Source organism: Oncorhynchus masou, chromosome 21, assembly GCF_036934945.1.
Source record: "Oncorhynchus masou masou isolate Uvic2021 chromosome 21, UVic_Omas_1.1, whole genome shotgun sequence".
Lineage (NCBI taxonomy): Eukaryota > Metazoa > Chordata > Actinopteri > Salmoniformes > Salmonidae > Oncorhynchus > Oncorhynchus masou.
In genome coordinates this window covers 41906141-41920749 of record NC_088232.1, presented here as the reverse complement: position 1 = coordinate 41920749, position 14609 = coordinate 41906141, and the positions used below count along the sequence as shown (strand labels likewise).

Here is a 14609-nt window from a genome sequence, read left to right as displayed (position 1 = left end):
CATTCCACTTCCCTGACCTTCCACTGCCCTATCCTTCCACTTCCCTGACGTTCCACTACCCTATTCTTCCACTGCCCTGTCATTCCACTTCCCTGACCTTCCACTGCCCTATCCTTCCACTTCCCTGACGTTCCACTACCCTATTCTTCCACTGCCCCGTCATTCATTCCCACCTTCCCTGACCTTCCACTTCCCTGACCTTCCACTGCCCTATCCTTCCACTTCCCTGACGTTCCACTACCCTATTCTTCCACTGCCCTATCCTTCCACTCCCCGCCATCCATTGCATGATGATTATAAACATTGTATGTTTTCAATTGTAGTTATAAACTAACTGTTAACAGAAAATAAATGCATAATAAATCCCTCTGGTCTCTCTCTCTCCAGTTTGAGGACATGTTGCAGTAGAGACCAGTGAGCTGTGAGACCATGGGGGACTGGAACCTGCTGGGCAGCATCTTGGAGGAAGTACATGTCCACTCCACCATCGTAGGAAAGATCTGGCTCACCATCCTCCTCATCTTCCGCATGCTGGTGCTGGGAGTGGCGGCCGAGGACGTGTGGAACGATGAGCAGAGCGAGTTCATCTGCAACACGGACCAGCCGGGCTGCAAGACCGTCTGTTACGACCAGGCCTTCCCCATCTCCCTCATCCGCTTTTGGGTCCTGCAGGTCATCTTCGTGTCCTCACCCTCCCTCGTCTACATGGGCCATGCGCTCTACCGCCTGCGCGCCCTGGAGAAGGAGAGGCACCGGCGGAAGGTCCAGCTGAAGGCAGAGCTGGGGGAGATGGAGGCTCTGGTGGAGGAGCACAAGCGCATTGAGAAGGAGTTGAAGAGGCTGGAGGAGCAGAGGAAGGTGAAGAAGGCTCCACTGAGAGGGTCCCTGCTGCGGACGTACGTCATCCATATCCTAACACGCTCCGTGGTGGAGGTGGGCTTCATCATGGGCCAGTATATCCTGTATGGCATCGGACTGGAGCCTTTGTATAAATGCGAGAGGATGCCTTGCCCCAACAGTGTGGACTGTTACGTGTCCAGGCCCACGGAGAAAACAGTGTTCATGGTGTTCATGATCGTCATCGCTGGCGTGTCTCTCTTCCTGAACCTAATGGAGATTTCCCACCTGGGCATCAGGAAAATCAAACAGACTCTGAAGGGAGACAAGTACCCAGCAGACAATGACAATTTGATTTACAAGCTGAAGAAGAATGCGACGATACAGCATCTGTGTGTGATGAGGAACCTGTCTCCTCACAACGGGCCGCTGACTCAGACCATCTTTAAAGTAATTCCTGAGAAGGACCTGGACCCAATGGACCCACCTCCCCACTACATACCTAACCATGAGGTGCCCAGGCACAACAGCATGGCTCCAGGCCATTATCTTGCCAACTGCACTGGCCTCCAGCCCCATCAGCAATACCAGCAGCAGCAGCAGCAGCTTCAACAATGTGAGCCCAGCCAGGGGATGATCCAGACCCTGCACCTCCAGGGAGCCCCAGAGAAACAAACCACCGTCATGGTGGACCAGCTCCCTCGAGCCAATAGAGGAGCTGTCTTGAATGGGGATAGTGGGCCCAGGAACCTGCAGGGCCAGTCGATCAATGAGGACCCCAACTTACACCCCCAAGACCACTACCAGCCCAGCCACATGGAAGTAGTGTCTATGGCAAAGCACAGACCCAGCATCATGACAACACACAGACCCAGCTTGGCTCTGACGGGCACAGACCTGGAGGAGGAGAGGAGGGACTCCATGGGCAGTGACTTCATCTTCCCCAACCCAGGAAGGAAGCAAAGCTTCAAATCTCGTATGCCCTCTGAGAGCATGTCCACCATCAGTGATTACAGTAGCAACTCTCCACGGAGCTCAGATTCCGAGCTGGGCGACATGGTGGACATGCCAATGATGCCACCCCCTGGAAGGAGAATGTCAATGGCAAGTAGAGCCAAGAGACAGGCAGCATCTGACCTGGTGGGGGAAGATTTCACCACTGTAACTAGGAGAAACAGTGAAAGAGAGAAGAAGGGAGCCAGGGAATGCTAACGTTGTGAATATTTTGTCTAGATTTGCCCAGTAAAGCTGCAATAGATACCTTTTTAGAGACTGCATACATATTTTTGAAATCTTGCAGATAGAAAGTCATGATGATAAGTGTCAATGTGTCAATGCGTCAGAGTCTCTCTCAATCCCACATGTTCTCTCTCTTTCAGAGTGTATTCTTGGACATCTCCTCTATCATGAAAAAGTGAAGAGGGACGAGAGCAAAGATAGACCCAGGAGTTGCCTACGAGTGAAACAACACACAGGAGATAAATAGCACTGCGCCCATCATTGATTTGCTCTCCAGATTAAATTGGGCCAAAAACAGCCACCAACCCATGCCAAGTCACATGTGGTCATAGGCAGTGCTGTTTCACCAGTGTATTTTAAATTCAAAGCACCTCATTAAAATGCCTACAATCTCCAAATGCGTGACATTGTATGTGGTTGATTGTGGCATAAAGGGAAAATGATTGTGCACATCAAGAGGAACATGTGAAGTGTGAGCACTTAAAATTGTTGTGATAAATGAATGTTGGTGAGTATGCAAACCATGGTAAATGTCATCTTGTCCCTGGAAAAACTTTTATATGCTTATATAGAGCATTCAATTTTATAAACCTATTATTTAGTTTGAACTTTTTTAAGTTAAACATTCAACAATAGATTCTTATGAGTGTGTAGTTGTTTGATATACAATCTTAATTCATGACATTAAATGCTTATTTACTAAAACTGAAAATCACTTTTTGTCATCGTCTTTGATGGGTTATTTTTTAGATATATCATAATTTTACAGTAAAAAATATACAAAGAATTGGCGCATGCTATTTGTTTTAATCCATAAACATAAATTGTGTCTTGACAAAAAGTTTTCTTCCAAAACATTTGCATGTCAAATTAACAAAAACAACAGTTACATAATATTTACAATATGACAAACTCAGGCAATTTGAACATTATAAGCTAAAAAGGGAAAAGTGAAACAGCTGATATCTGTCGTCTTGCAGTTTACTCAAATTACACATAAAAAATCTACAAATACAATAATAACCATAGACACAAAACCACACACAACGTATTCCAACTGTACAGTCCTTGACCCAAAATGAGAGGTATGCAGAATTGCAGGTAGATAAGTGTAAGAGTCCATAATGTTCATGAGGCATAACCTCTGCATACACTCAGGCTGGGATTCAATCAAATCTGCACTGTGGAAAAATAACATTGTTAATGCACATTAAGAGATTTTGCGATTACGTTTTTTCCCCCAACAAGTAAACATTGTGGTTGTACTGAAATCAGTCATTTCTTTCATGGTATGGACAGAACGTTATTTTTCCACAGTATGGTTTTAAATTGACACCTTCCCTTCCCTTTCACGTGAGTTGGCCTTTGAAACCTCTAAGGCAAGACTTGGAGCTGCATTTGTCAAACATACGTTTAAAATCTTGTGTTAACCCAAGTGTTCCATTTTAAAAACAGTTAAAAACCCAAACTTATCAATCCAATGATGCAAAGTCTCTTGTCATGGAAAAATCCTTAAAAAACACAAACATGTTACACAGACTTTTGTAAACACTTACCTCTTTAAACGTTTGCTTAATTTGTACTAAATAAGGACATTGTGAATCATAAAACACAAAAGACTTGTCTTTCATCCAAATTGTCAGTAAAAACAACAACCATTAAAAATCACAAGAATCAATGTTAGGAAATTTACAGGCCTACATTTTGTGCCAACAAATCATCCCCACAGAAACATTGTCAAAATAAATAACTGAACATGTTTATATTTATTTATCAAATTCAAAAATATCAAAATGGGGTGATCGGTATATTCAGTGTACTCAGAGTAACAGTACATTCTATGGAGCTCTGTCATTGGTACTTTATACTTTGAGAAAATTGAAATTCCCAGAATGTGACATTGGAAAGTTCCTAGAGAAAACAAAGAAACCACTAATCTAACCATGAAACATGCTACAGAACGATCTTCCACAATGGAATAATTTGGCATTATCATGGACCAACAACTATCTAAGCATCTCTTTGAATTAGTATTCAACATTTCACTTGATAATACACCATTAGGAATACTGGACAAGTTTAGAGGATAAATTGCACTCCTATATTTAAGGATTATCAAACCAGGAATATGTGGTGACTTCCACTTCCACCCCAATTCTTTAATACATCTGATTTACACTAAATGTAATGGGAAATAACCTCAGAACAAAATATTACATTTTCACCACATGTAGGACAGTACATTTCTACCCCTAAAATAGCAATATGGTTTAGATAAGAATGTTAGTCTTTGACACCATTTATATTTGTTGAATATAATTTAAGTAAGTACTTGGCTTGGGAGTTTTTCATTTCTAAGTGCCAATGTCAAAGCATTTGCTAGTGTAAATGCATTGTTAGTGTAAATTAGATTACCTCTTGAAGGTGCTGAACGGTGCAATACGATTTTGTTTTTCTTCTATTTCCCACTTTAGCTACAGTATGTTGATTCCTTTCTTTCTTTCACCATATATGCTACTGTGTGTTAAAGGCAAAAGAGGAATGTACATAAACAATGCAGGAAAAAGAAAGTGAGAAATTAGAACTGAAGGAAACTTTGCATATGAGAGTTCATTCTACTCTCAGCTGTATAGAAGAACTCTTCAGATGTACAATTTGAAATGAATAGCTTTTTACAGAGACATTATTGAACATTATTAAACATTCAGAGGAATTCCTGAGTTTATACTCCCATGATGGGAGAGAGGGAGGGAGAGACAGAAATAGAGAGAGAAAGAGAGCTGCCAGAGCAATGTTGTATGGAGTTTGATAACTCCAAAATACCTGTTTAAAAGTATTGCTGATAAGACAACTGTAGTGTCATCCTTTAAAAAACACAAAGAACAAATGTACTTCAAACTTTATACATATCAAGGTAGAGATGTGTGTCATAATAACAAAAACACACCTTATTACTAGCTATTCATTTTCCGTTGCTAGCTAGATACACTCCTGTCTGGGCTGTTCTCCTGTTGTAAATTTCTCAGTCATCTCCTGAGAGAAATCCACCGAAACAGTGGGGCTACACACACCCGTAGATGCTCCAGGCTCCAGGGAAGACTCAGGGTCCTCCTGCCTTAGGTCAGACACATCTGTCTCGCCACTGCCCTGCCGCCCCGGCCCAGCGCCAACGGCTCTCTCCATGGGGCTTTCAGAGGGGTAGGGGGACTTGACATGGCTGCCCTCTGAGGTGGGGGAGCCTGGGTTGGAGGTGAGGTCGATGCTGGCCGTGATGGAGATGCTGTTGGTGGTGGCAGTAGGATCTCTGGACCTGTGTGTAGGGAGCAGAGCGTGGGTCTTCTCATGGTTCCCCTGTACCTCTTTGCACACCTCCTGGGACACAGCCTGGGACAGGTAGGAGAGGTTCTGCCATAGCTCACCCATACACACCTTCAGCTGGTTTCTCTCACTCAGCAGCTTGTCCTTGTCATGCACCTGCAAGGACACACATGCAGTACATGACTGTTATGGTTACACTGAGAATACACACACACCTTACACACATTGAATACACACACAGCTTACACACATTAAATACACACATTGAATACACACATACAGTAGCTTACAGACATTGAATACACACACCGTACACACATTGAATACACACATTGAATACACACACAGCTTACACATATTGAATACACACACAGCTTACACACATTGAATACACACACAGCTTACAAACATTGAATACACACCTAGAGAATCCATATGTACACAGTACATAACCACAAACACAGAGAGCCACATGCATAAGGAAACACAAATAAAACCTTATTTAAAAAAAAAAACTGACAGTACTACAAATGCTAACAGTAGAGATTTAACTTTTCATTGTATAATAAGTAGACCTGAGTCTTAACATTTACATTTTAGTCATTTAGCAGACTTATCTAGAGCGACTTACAGTAAGTAGTGAGTGCATGCATTTTCATTATAGTCCCCCGTAGGAGTTGAACCCACAACCCTGGCATTGCAAACTCCATGCTACCAACTGAGGCACACAGGACCATTAAAACACTGTATGTACCAGTCTGTGTATCTCCACCTCCAGGTTCTGGATGCAGTCCAGCTTTCTCTTGCGGCAGCGCTGGGCGGCGATGCGGTTCTTACTGCGCCGCCGGATGTCGTGGATGAACTCCAGCTGCTCTGAGGTCAGTTTGTGCATCTTTATCATGATCTGGAAGTCATTACGTGGAAGATTGGTGATCTGATCCACCGGGAAGGGAAGTTTGACCTTAACAAAACACAGAGGAATGCATTAGGGATATACAGTAGTTTCTACCTGGTGTACAATACAATACAATACAATACAATACAATTCAAAACAACTTTCTTGTCCATGATACGGCAAGCAATGGACATTTGTTCTCTGCTCTCATTACTCAACTTCCCCAGATAGCATCCATCTCACACAGTTGTACCCATCCTGCCCACTAGATGGCACTGTTATTCTACCTCTAATAGATGGTCATAGCCTGTGCATGGTACTCCACTTATTTGAAATCTATTGCTTACAGTGTAATAGACAATAACTGTGGGACAAAATTATTAATTTACTTACAATTGACAGAAACTATTGTAAAAAATACAGATTGACTGATGTTCTGAAATTGATGTTTGAGATACAATAAAGTTCTCAGTTTATGTCATAAGGAACTCCTCATCGTCTGCATGATGTTCCCATTTTAAAGTGCTATCATTCAGTGTTTAATAATGGGTGAGTATATGTTGTGTGACTTTCTGCCATGTGTCTCACAGAGAGTTGGTTAGAGTCAGGGGACTGAGGGAGTGCTCTGTTTCAGCTGTGACCTTGGGGGGCCTTCTCTGTCTCTCTGTGTGTGTCTCTCACCCTCTCTTCTCTCTCTCTCTATTGTTCTGGTTTCTCTTTTTAACTCTACATCCCTCCAGTCAGGTCATTACTCTACTCTGTGAGTGGGCCAGCACTGATATGATGGCCTCATCTGTGTGTGTGTGTGTGTGTGTGTGTGTGTGTGTGTGTGTGTGTGTGTGTGTGTGTGTGTGTGTGTGTGTGTGTGTGTGTGTGTGTGTGTGTGTGTGTGTGAGTGCGTGCGTGCGTATTATATGGGCCAGGTTCTGGCCCTGTCTCCAGGCAGGGGGCTTGGCTAGCGCACTGTCCCAGTTAGGAGGGTCTAAACTGGGGGAGGGTGCCAGATGGTGGAGGGTACAGGGACACCTGTCCGTTCTGTCTGAACCAAGTGTCAGCGCTGTGAACTGCTATGAGCATATGGAGAAACACAAACACACACGCACGCACACACACATTTCAACTCCTTTTCTGACTTGAGAGAAAAATCGGGAAAGCATTAACCCTCATTATGAACTAAATGCAATTCATTTAAAAAATGGCACCTCTACGGAACTCTAACTACCTGAGCATTATATCCACTGCCTTTCATTCATCTAAAAACAGCTGTGATAAAAAACTCAATGATTCTGTCTATCACTGTTTGTGTATTTTCAGAAGTCATTCATTGTATTACATCAATCTCTTTCCCACTCACACCGTTCCACCAGCCTGTCTCTCACTGACTCACCATTGGTTCTGAAATAAAGCTGATATAGATTAGTTAATAGAAGATGCTGCTGATTGCGTGTGAGTCTCTCAGAGCCTCTGAACGACAGACATCAGCCCACAGTGTAGCATTAGAAGAATTGTCTAATTTCTCTCCACACAGCAACATGAGAGATGGAGTGGGCGCTTAAGCATTGCCATGGCAATCCCTGCGGTTCTCTTAAAGTAAACAAAGACTTTGAAATCAAGGTCTTATCCTTAGAGGCTTTAGGCTGTGAATAGGGGAGGGATGTATGGATGGATGGTGTGTGCAATGGACGGGCCATGACTATAGCTTTAGAGGTGAATAGCATCCAGACATTTTGTCAAACAGAAATCTCACAGATGACTAAGACTACTACTGTTCTAAGCTCTCCAGGCTCTTCTTCCCCAGAACAACAGTTGTCATATACTGTACAGTTAACTAGTCTATTCAATTCCCTGTCGCTCTCTCTCTCTCTCTCTCTGTCTCTGTCTTCACCACTGCTTGTTTAGCAGTTCATAAAGAGGACTGGTCCTCGCTATTTGTTCAGATATTTATCCCTTTTGGTTTTCAGAAGTAACTCTGACAACCATCAAAACATAATTATTACAACACAGTTCATCTTCCCAGCCATAGCACTAACCGCATGGTATCTCCTTGAAGCAGTTACATTTTGTCAGAGCAATATTTGATGTTGGCAAAACCCATTTTGAATAGCACAAATCACAATTTCAATATGTAGTATAGATAGATAAATTATACTGACTTCGGGACCTGGCTCTCTGGCAGGGCCAGACTCACTGTCTCCCTCTGAGAAGGACCCAGATTCATCACTGGAGTTGGCCCCGGACGACCGTTCACACTTGATCTTGGTGCGGCCCTGAGAGAATATGGCTTCCCCTACCACCATCCCACTGTGCTTCCTCTGCTCCCCCACCAGGCAGCGAGCCAAGCCTGAGCCCGATACAGAGCATGGGGAAGAGGAGAACTCAAACTGGGGCAGGCTGGAGGGCGAGTCCCCACTGCCACCGTCCTCCAGGTAGGAAAAAGATGAGCAGGAACTGGAGGTGCGTGTGCGGGGCTCGCAGGCATGGGAGCAGGAGGAGATCTTTATGGGCAGAGGGCAGCTGGTGGTGGGCCGCGGTCGGCAGGCCATAGTCGGCAGGGGGTCCTGGAGGGCCGTGGAGGAGGTGGTGGAGGAGGGTAGGGGAGAGTATGTCTGGTGGAAAGGGAGAGACTGACTAACACCTGTCCACAGGGATTTCGAGGTGATCTCCAACAGATCTTTTTCCAGAGACTTCCGGTCAGAGTAGGATTGAGACGGTGTTCCCAGATGGTCACATGCCCCGGAGGAGAAAATGACGCTGCTGCGGCGATCCAACTCTACTTCCCGTTTGCTGACTCTGTCTGAGACAAGGGGCTTCATTGCCATGTCCTCTACTACCCCCTCTATGTCTCCAACAGAAGATCCCACTGTCTCTGCAGACACTGCCCCGAGGTCCCTTCCACCCTCCCCCTGAGATGCCTCCCTGTCTCTGTCCCTGTTATGGGCTAGTGAGAGTCTGTTGGTCAGTAGCTGCTGGGTGAGAGGAATGGAAGGTAGGGTGCTGGCTGGGTTGTTGAGATCCAGGAGGCCCCTCTGGAGGTGCAGGCAAGATGGAGAACCTCTGCTGGGGGGATGCGCTGAGGGCTCCGGCCTCCCCTCCAACTCCATCTCCAGGACATTCTGGCTATCCTCTGACAGTCCTGGGGGGCTGTCCTCTCCCTCGCACCCAGAGCGGGGCTCCTCTTTGATTCTGGAGGGGGAAAGGGGTTGTGCCCCTTGGTGGGTGCTGCTGGTCTCTGAGCGGCCTGGGGAGGCTGAGGCATGGCATAGTGACGAGGCGGCCGAGGTGATGCTATCATCGTCCTCGTTCTCTCCGTTGTGCTTGGCGCAGGCCTGCTGGTACTTCCTGTATTTGGGGCATTGTGGGAGGTCAGAGGTCAGGCTGCTGGTGAGGGGCATGAGGGTCGAGTGATTGGGTCGCCACCTCGTCGCAGAGGATGACGTCACTCTGGGGGTCTCGGACGACGTGGAACCACCACCGTCACCATCCTCCTCCGTGATGAGGTCATCTGTGTGCGCCGACAGCGGCAGCTCCTTGCGACAAAGGCCATTGTTGTGATCAGTCGTGTCGCTATGCAGCTGGGCCTGTAGAAAGCGGAAGCAGGAGTCTTCTAGGTTGTGAACGCCCAGGAAGTCAGCACAGCGGATCACCTCATGGATGTTCTCTCTGCTCAGAACCAGTTTGGCTGTGTAGGCAAACTGTAGCAGTGGGGCAAACCCCCTGGCTGTGATCTGATGAGAGGAGGAAACACAGTGTTATCTGTTGCGTTGTTACTCGTCTTGGGGATTTTGTGTGGAGAGTGTGAGAGTTGGGAAAAATCTGCTGCTAACACACACAGTTAACAAACTCTGGATTGTGTAGACTACACATTCATGTTTTATTTTGACACATTTTGAGCAAACTAACTGGAGCACATCCCCTCCCCCTCCCACCATCATCCCAATGAGTGCCTAGGGGCGCATCCCTCTCTGAAGGTGAAAGTCACCCGTCCTTAAAATATGTCTCTCACTTGTTGTCATCTCCCCCTTCAGCTCACCTACTCCCCCTCCTTTTCCCCTCCTAGCCCCCTCTATCCTCTCCTCGCCCCATCCTCTCTAGCACCCCCATCCCCCATCCTCTCCCCCTTCATCTCTCTCCTGTTCTCTCTCTTAGTAGCTGATAGCCAGCAGGCCTGGTGTATGTGTGCGTGTGTGTGCCCGTTTATGTGTGTGTGTGTGTGTTTGTGTGCGCAGTGCGTGCTTGCCTGTGTGTGTGTGTGTGTATGTGTGTCTGTGTGTGTGAGCGCAGTGTGTGTGTGTGTGAGCGCAGTGTGTGCGTGTCTGTGTGTGTGTGTTTGTGTGCGCAGTGCGTGCTTGCCTGTGTGTGTGTGTGTGTGTGTGTGTGCATGTCTCTGTGTGTGTGTCGGGGGCTGGGGGGGAGGTATAGAGTGCCGTTAGAGTGCTGAGTGTTCTGAGGGTCTATTTTCAGCTAGCGTCAGCAGCTGCCTAATGTGCCTGCAGAAGCATGTCTTTATGAACACACCAGAAGCATGTCTTTATGAACACACAGAAGCATGTCTTTATGAACACACGGAAGCGTGTCTTTATGAACACACAGAAGCATGTCTTTATGAACACACCAGAAGCATGTCTTTATGAACACACAGAAGCTTGTCTTTATGAACACACCAGAAGATTGTCTTTATGAACACACCAGAAGCATGTCTTTGTGAACACACAGAAGCATGTCTTTATGAACACACGGAAGCATGTCTTTATGAGCACACAGAAGATTGACTTTATGAACACACAGACGCATGTCTTTATGAACACACCAGAAGCATGTCTTTATGAACACACAGAAGCATGTCTTTATGAACACACAGAATATTGTCTTTATGAACACACCAGAAGCATGTCTTTATGAACACACAGAAGATTGTCTTTATGAACACACAGAAGCATGTCTTTATGAACATACAGAAGCATGTCTTTATGAACACACAGAAGCATGTCTTTATGAACACACCAGAAGCATGTCTTTATGAACACACAGAAGCATGTCTTTATGAACACACAGAATATTGTCTTTATGAACACACCAGAAGCATGTCTTTATGAACACACAGAAGATTGTCTTTATGAACACACAGAAGCATGTCTTTATGAACATACAGAAGCATGTCTTTATGAACACACAGAAGCATGTCTTTATGAACACACCAGAAGCATGTCTTTATGAACACACAGAAGCATGTCTTTATGAACACACAGAAGCATGTCTTTATGAACACACCAGAAGCATGTCTTTAGGAACACACAGAAGCATGTCTTTATGAACACACAGAAGCATGTCTTTATGAACACACAGAAGCATGTCTTTATGAACACACCAGAAGATTGTCTTTATGAACACAGACAAGCCTTTTTAATGTTACTACTGTACCAGCCCTTCTAATGAGGACAGGGAGAGAAAGGGAAAACAGAATGAGAGAGAAAATGGAGAGAGAGAGAGAGAGAGAGAGAGAGAGAGTGGAAGAGATTGCGAGATATACTACAAAGCAAAAAGGAGGCAAGCGAGAGGATGGATAGACATAAAATTAGTGTGAGTGAGAAAGAGAAATTCCACACTACAAAGAGACCGGTAGAAGGAGAGAGGGGATGTCTGTAGAGAAAGAGAAGAGAGAAAATAAGCAATGCTTTCTAGTCATTAGAGGATGGATTTTGACGTATAAAGTCGTTGATAGTGATTACTGTATGAGGTAGAGTCAAAGAGACATACAGTATTAATCAAATTGACAGATCTAGGACTTTACATGCTAATGGAGGCAGTGGAATGTGGGCCGGGGCTGTTCTGCCCACGATTAGTTACAGAGGCAGAAATATAATGTATCACTGAATCTAAAAATTCCCACAGGGTTATCAGGAATTCTGCCAACACACAAGCAAAGGAATGCTAAAGTGTGACAACTGAGCAAGCTACCCGGCCGCCTCCCTACCTCTTATCCCCTCTTTCTCCCTCTCTCTTTTTTTCTCTCTCTCACTCTCTCAATTTTAATTCAATTCAAATTGCTTTCAATTCAAATTGCTTTATTGACATGACATAACAATGTACATTTTGCAAAAGCGTACTTTGGAAATTTCATGTAAGTTATTAATTGACAATATTAACATAATTAAAATAATAATAATACTAAAGATTTTCAACTTTATCATTAAAAATAATAATCAAGAGTAAAAATAACCATACAATAGACAATAATAATGGCATAGAGAACATGCAGGTTGGTTGGTCTGTCAGACACTGTCACTCATCTTATGGTAGGCAGCAATCTAGTGCACTGCCAACCCACAGCTCTCTGATTCCTCCCCCAACAGGATGGGTAGCCTATTCTCATCAGAGGTCTCAAACCTTGAATTAGGGTTTTGTCCCGACTTCTACCGAAGTCGGTCCCTCTCCTTGTTCGGGCGGCGATCAGCGGTCGACGTCACTGGCCTTCTAGCCATCGCTGATCCACTTTTCATTTTGTCCTTGTCTTTGTCTTACACACCTGGTTTCAATTCCCCCCGATTACTTGTTCGTTATTTGTGGCCTTGGATTTATTGTGATTATGTGTAACGCTTGTCCTCTTCTTCTGGCGAGGAGTCGCAAGGATCAGACCAAAGCGCAGCATGGTACGTCCCCCCCGGATCGGGGCCTGTCAGTTCCATCCCCCAGCACCTCCGCTCCGACGCCCATGGTGCTGGGAGGTGGTGTGATTAGGGCGACCGGAGGAGGGGCTATTCCCTGCACCATCTGTGGCCGCAGAGAGCACACTGCTGGATGGTGCTGGAGGGGTCCCTCAGGGAGTCGAGGCAACAGGCAGAGCACTATCGTGTCACCCCAGGTGAGTCGGCACCAGGCTCACCCAGAGCCCCCTGTTGCTCACATGTACAGTATGTGTTTATTACATTTCCTGAGTTTTCCCTGCATTCCCAGCATAAGGCGCTCGTAGATTCAGGCGCAACTGGGAATTTTATTGACAGATCATTTGCCCATAGTTTAGGGATCCCCATTGTTCCTGTGGATATGCCCTTCCCTGTGCATGCCCTAGATAGTCAACCATTAGGGTCAGGGCTGATTAGGGAGGCCACCGCTCCACTTGACATGGTGACGCAGGAGGGTCACAAGGAGAGAATCAGTCTCTTCCTTATGGATCCTCCTGCGTTTCCCGCAGAGCAGGGCCTCCCCTGGTTAGCCTGTCATGACCCCACTATTTCGTGGCAACAGGGCTCTCAAGGGGTGGTCACGAAAGTGTTCAGGGAGGTGTGTAGGGGTTTCCATCGGTGTGACTATGGTGGAAAGACCAGACCAGGTCTCCATAGTGCGCATGCCCTCAGAATATGCCGATTTGGCTCTCGCCTTGTGTAAGAAGAGGGCGACTCAATTACCACCCCTTCGACGGGGGGATTGTGCGATAAATCTCATGGTAGACGCTGCGCTTCCCAGGAGTCACGTGTATCTTCTGTCACAGGAGGGGACAGCGGCTATGGAAACATATGTCTCCGAATCCCTGGGGCAGGGATACATTCGGCCCTCCACTTCACCCGCCTCCTCGAGTTTATTTTTTGTGAAGAAGAAGGATGGAGGTCTGCGCCGTGTATTGACTATAGAGGTATCAATCAGATCACTGTGAGGTACAGCTACCCACTGCCTGGCGCGTATCCGGGAGGGGGACGAGTGGAAGACGGGATTTAGTACCACCTCAGGGCACTATGAGTACCTCGTCATGCCGTACGGGTTGATGAATGCTCCCTCAGTCTTCCAGACCTTTGTTTGTTTTTTTATTATTTTTAAATTTTTTATTTTTACCCCTTTTTCTCCCCAATTTTCGTGGTATCCAATTGTTGTAGTAGCTACTATCTTGTCTCATCGCTACAACTCCCGTACGGGGTCGGGAGAGACGAAGGTTGAAGGTCATGCGTCCTCCGATACACAACCCAACCAGCCGCACTGCTTCTTAACACAGCGCACATCCAACCCGGAAGCAAGCCGCGCCCTTAACCACTGTGCCACCCGGGAGGCCCTTCCAGACCTTTGTTGATGAGATTTTCCGGGACCTGCAGGGCAGGGTGTAGTGGTGTATATCGACGACATTCTGATATACTCCGCTACACGCGTCGAGCATGTGTCCCTGGGGGGCAGGGGGCTTGGTCAACTGTTGGAGCATGACCTGTACGTCAAGGCTGAGAAATGTCTGTTCTTCCAACAGTCCATCTCCTTCCTCGGGTGCCGCAATTCCACGTCAGGGGTGGAGATGGAGAGTGACCGCATTACAGCCATGCGTAATTGGCCAACTCCCTCCACG

General features: G+C 46.0%; 2 protein-coding genes across 2 annotated transcripts in view; one reads left to right on the top strand and one right to left on the bottom strand.

Moving 5' to 3' along the window:
* Positions 1–429: 429 nt before the first annotated feature.
* On the top strand, positions 430–2255 carry LOC135508371 (gap junction alpha-10 protein-like). Its single transcript, XM_064928507.1, has 2 exons — positions 430–1941; positions 2217–2255. Exons 1-2 carry the CDS (start codon positions 430–432, stop codon positions 2253–2255), a joined length of 1551 nt encoding a protein of 516 aa, XP_064784579.1.
* A 608-nt stretch (positions 2256–2863) lies between these two features.
* The window catches only part of LOC135508370 (transcription regulator protein BACH2-like), a 68704-nt gene continuing 56958 nt past the window's right edge, over positions 2864–14609 (bottom strand). Inside the window, exons 3-5 of the mRNA XM_064928506.1 lie at positions 8443–10014; positions 6149–6355; positions 2864–5550 (exon numbers count right to left, since the gene is read on the bottom strand). Of these exons, the coding sequence (XP_064784578.1) occupies positions 5056–5550; positions 6149–6355; positions 8443–10014 (2274 nt within the window). The 3' untranslated portion in view covers positions 2864–5055. The remainder of the gene's footprint in view (positions 5551–6148; positions 6356–8442; positions 10015–14609) is intronic.

Bases quoted from the DNA above. Each gene is read 5' to 3' on its own strand.
- LOC135508371 (XM_064928507.1), top strand. From the start codon at position 430: ATGGGGGACTGGAACCTGCTGGGCAGCATCTTGGAGGAAGTACATGTC. The intron at 1,942-2,216 runs GCAAGTAGAGCC...TCTCTCTTTCAG, and splicing joins CTGGAAGGAGAATGTCAATG to AGTGTATTCTTGGACATCTC.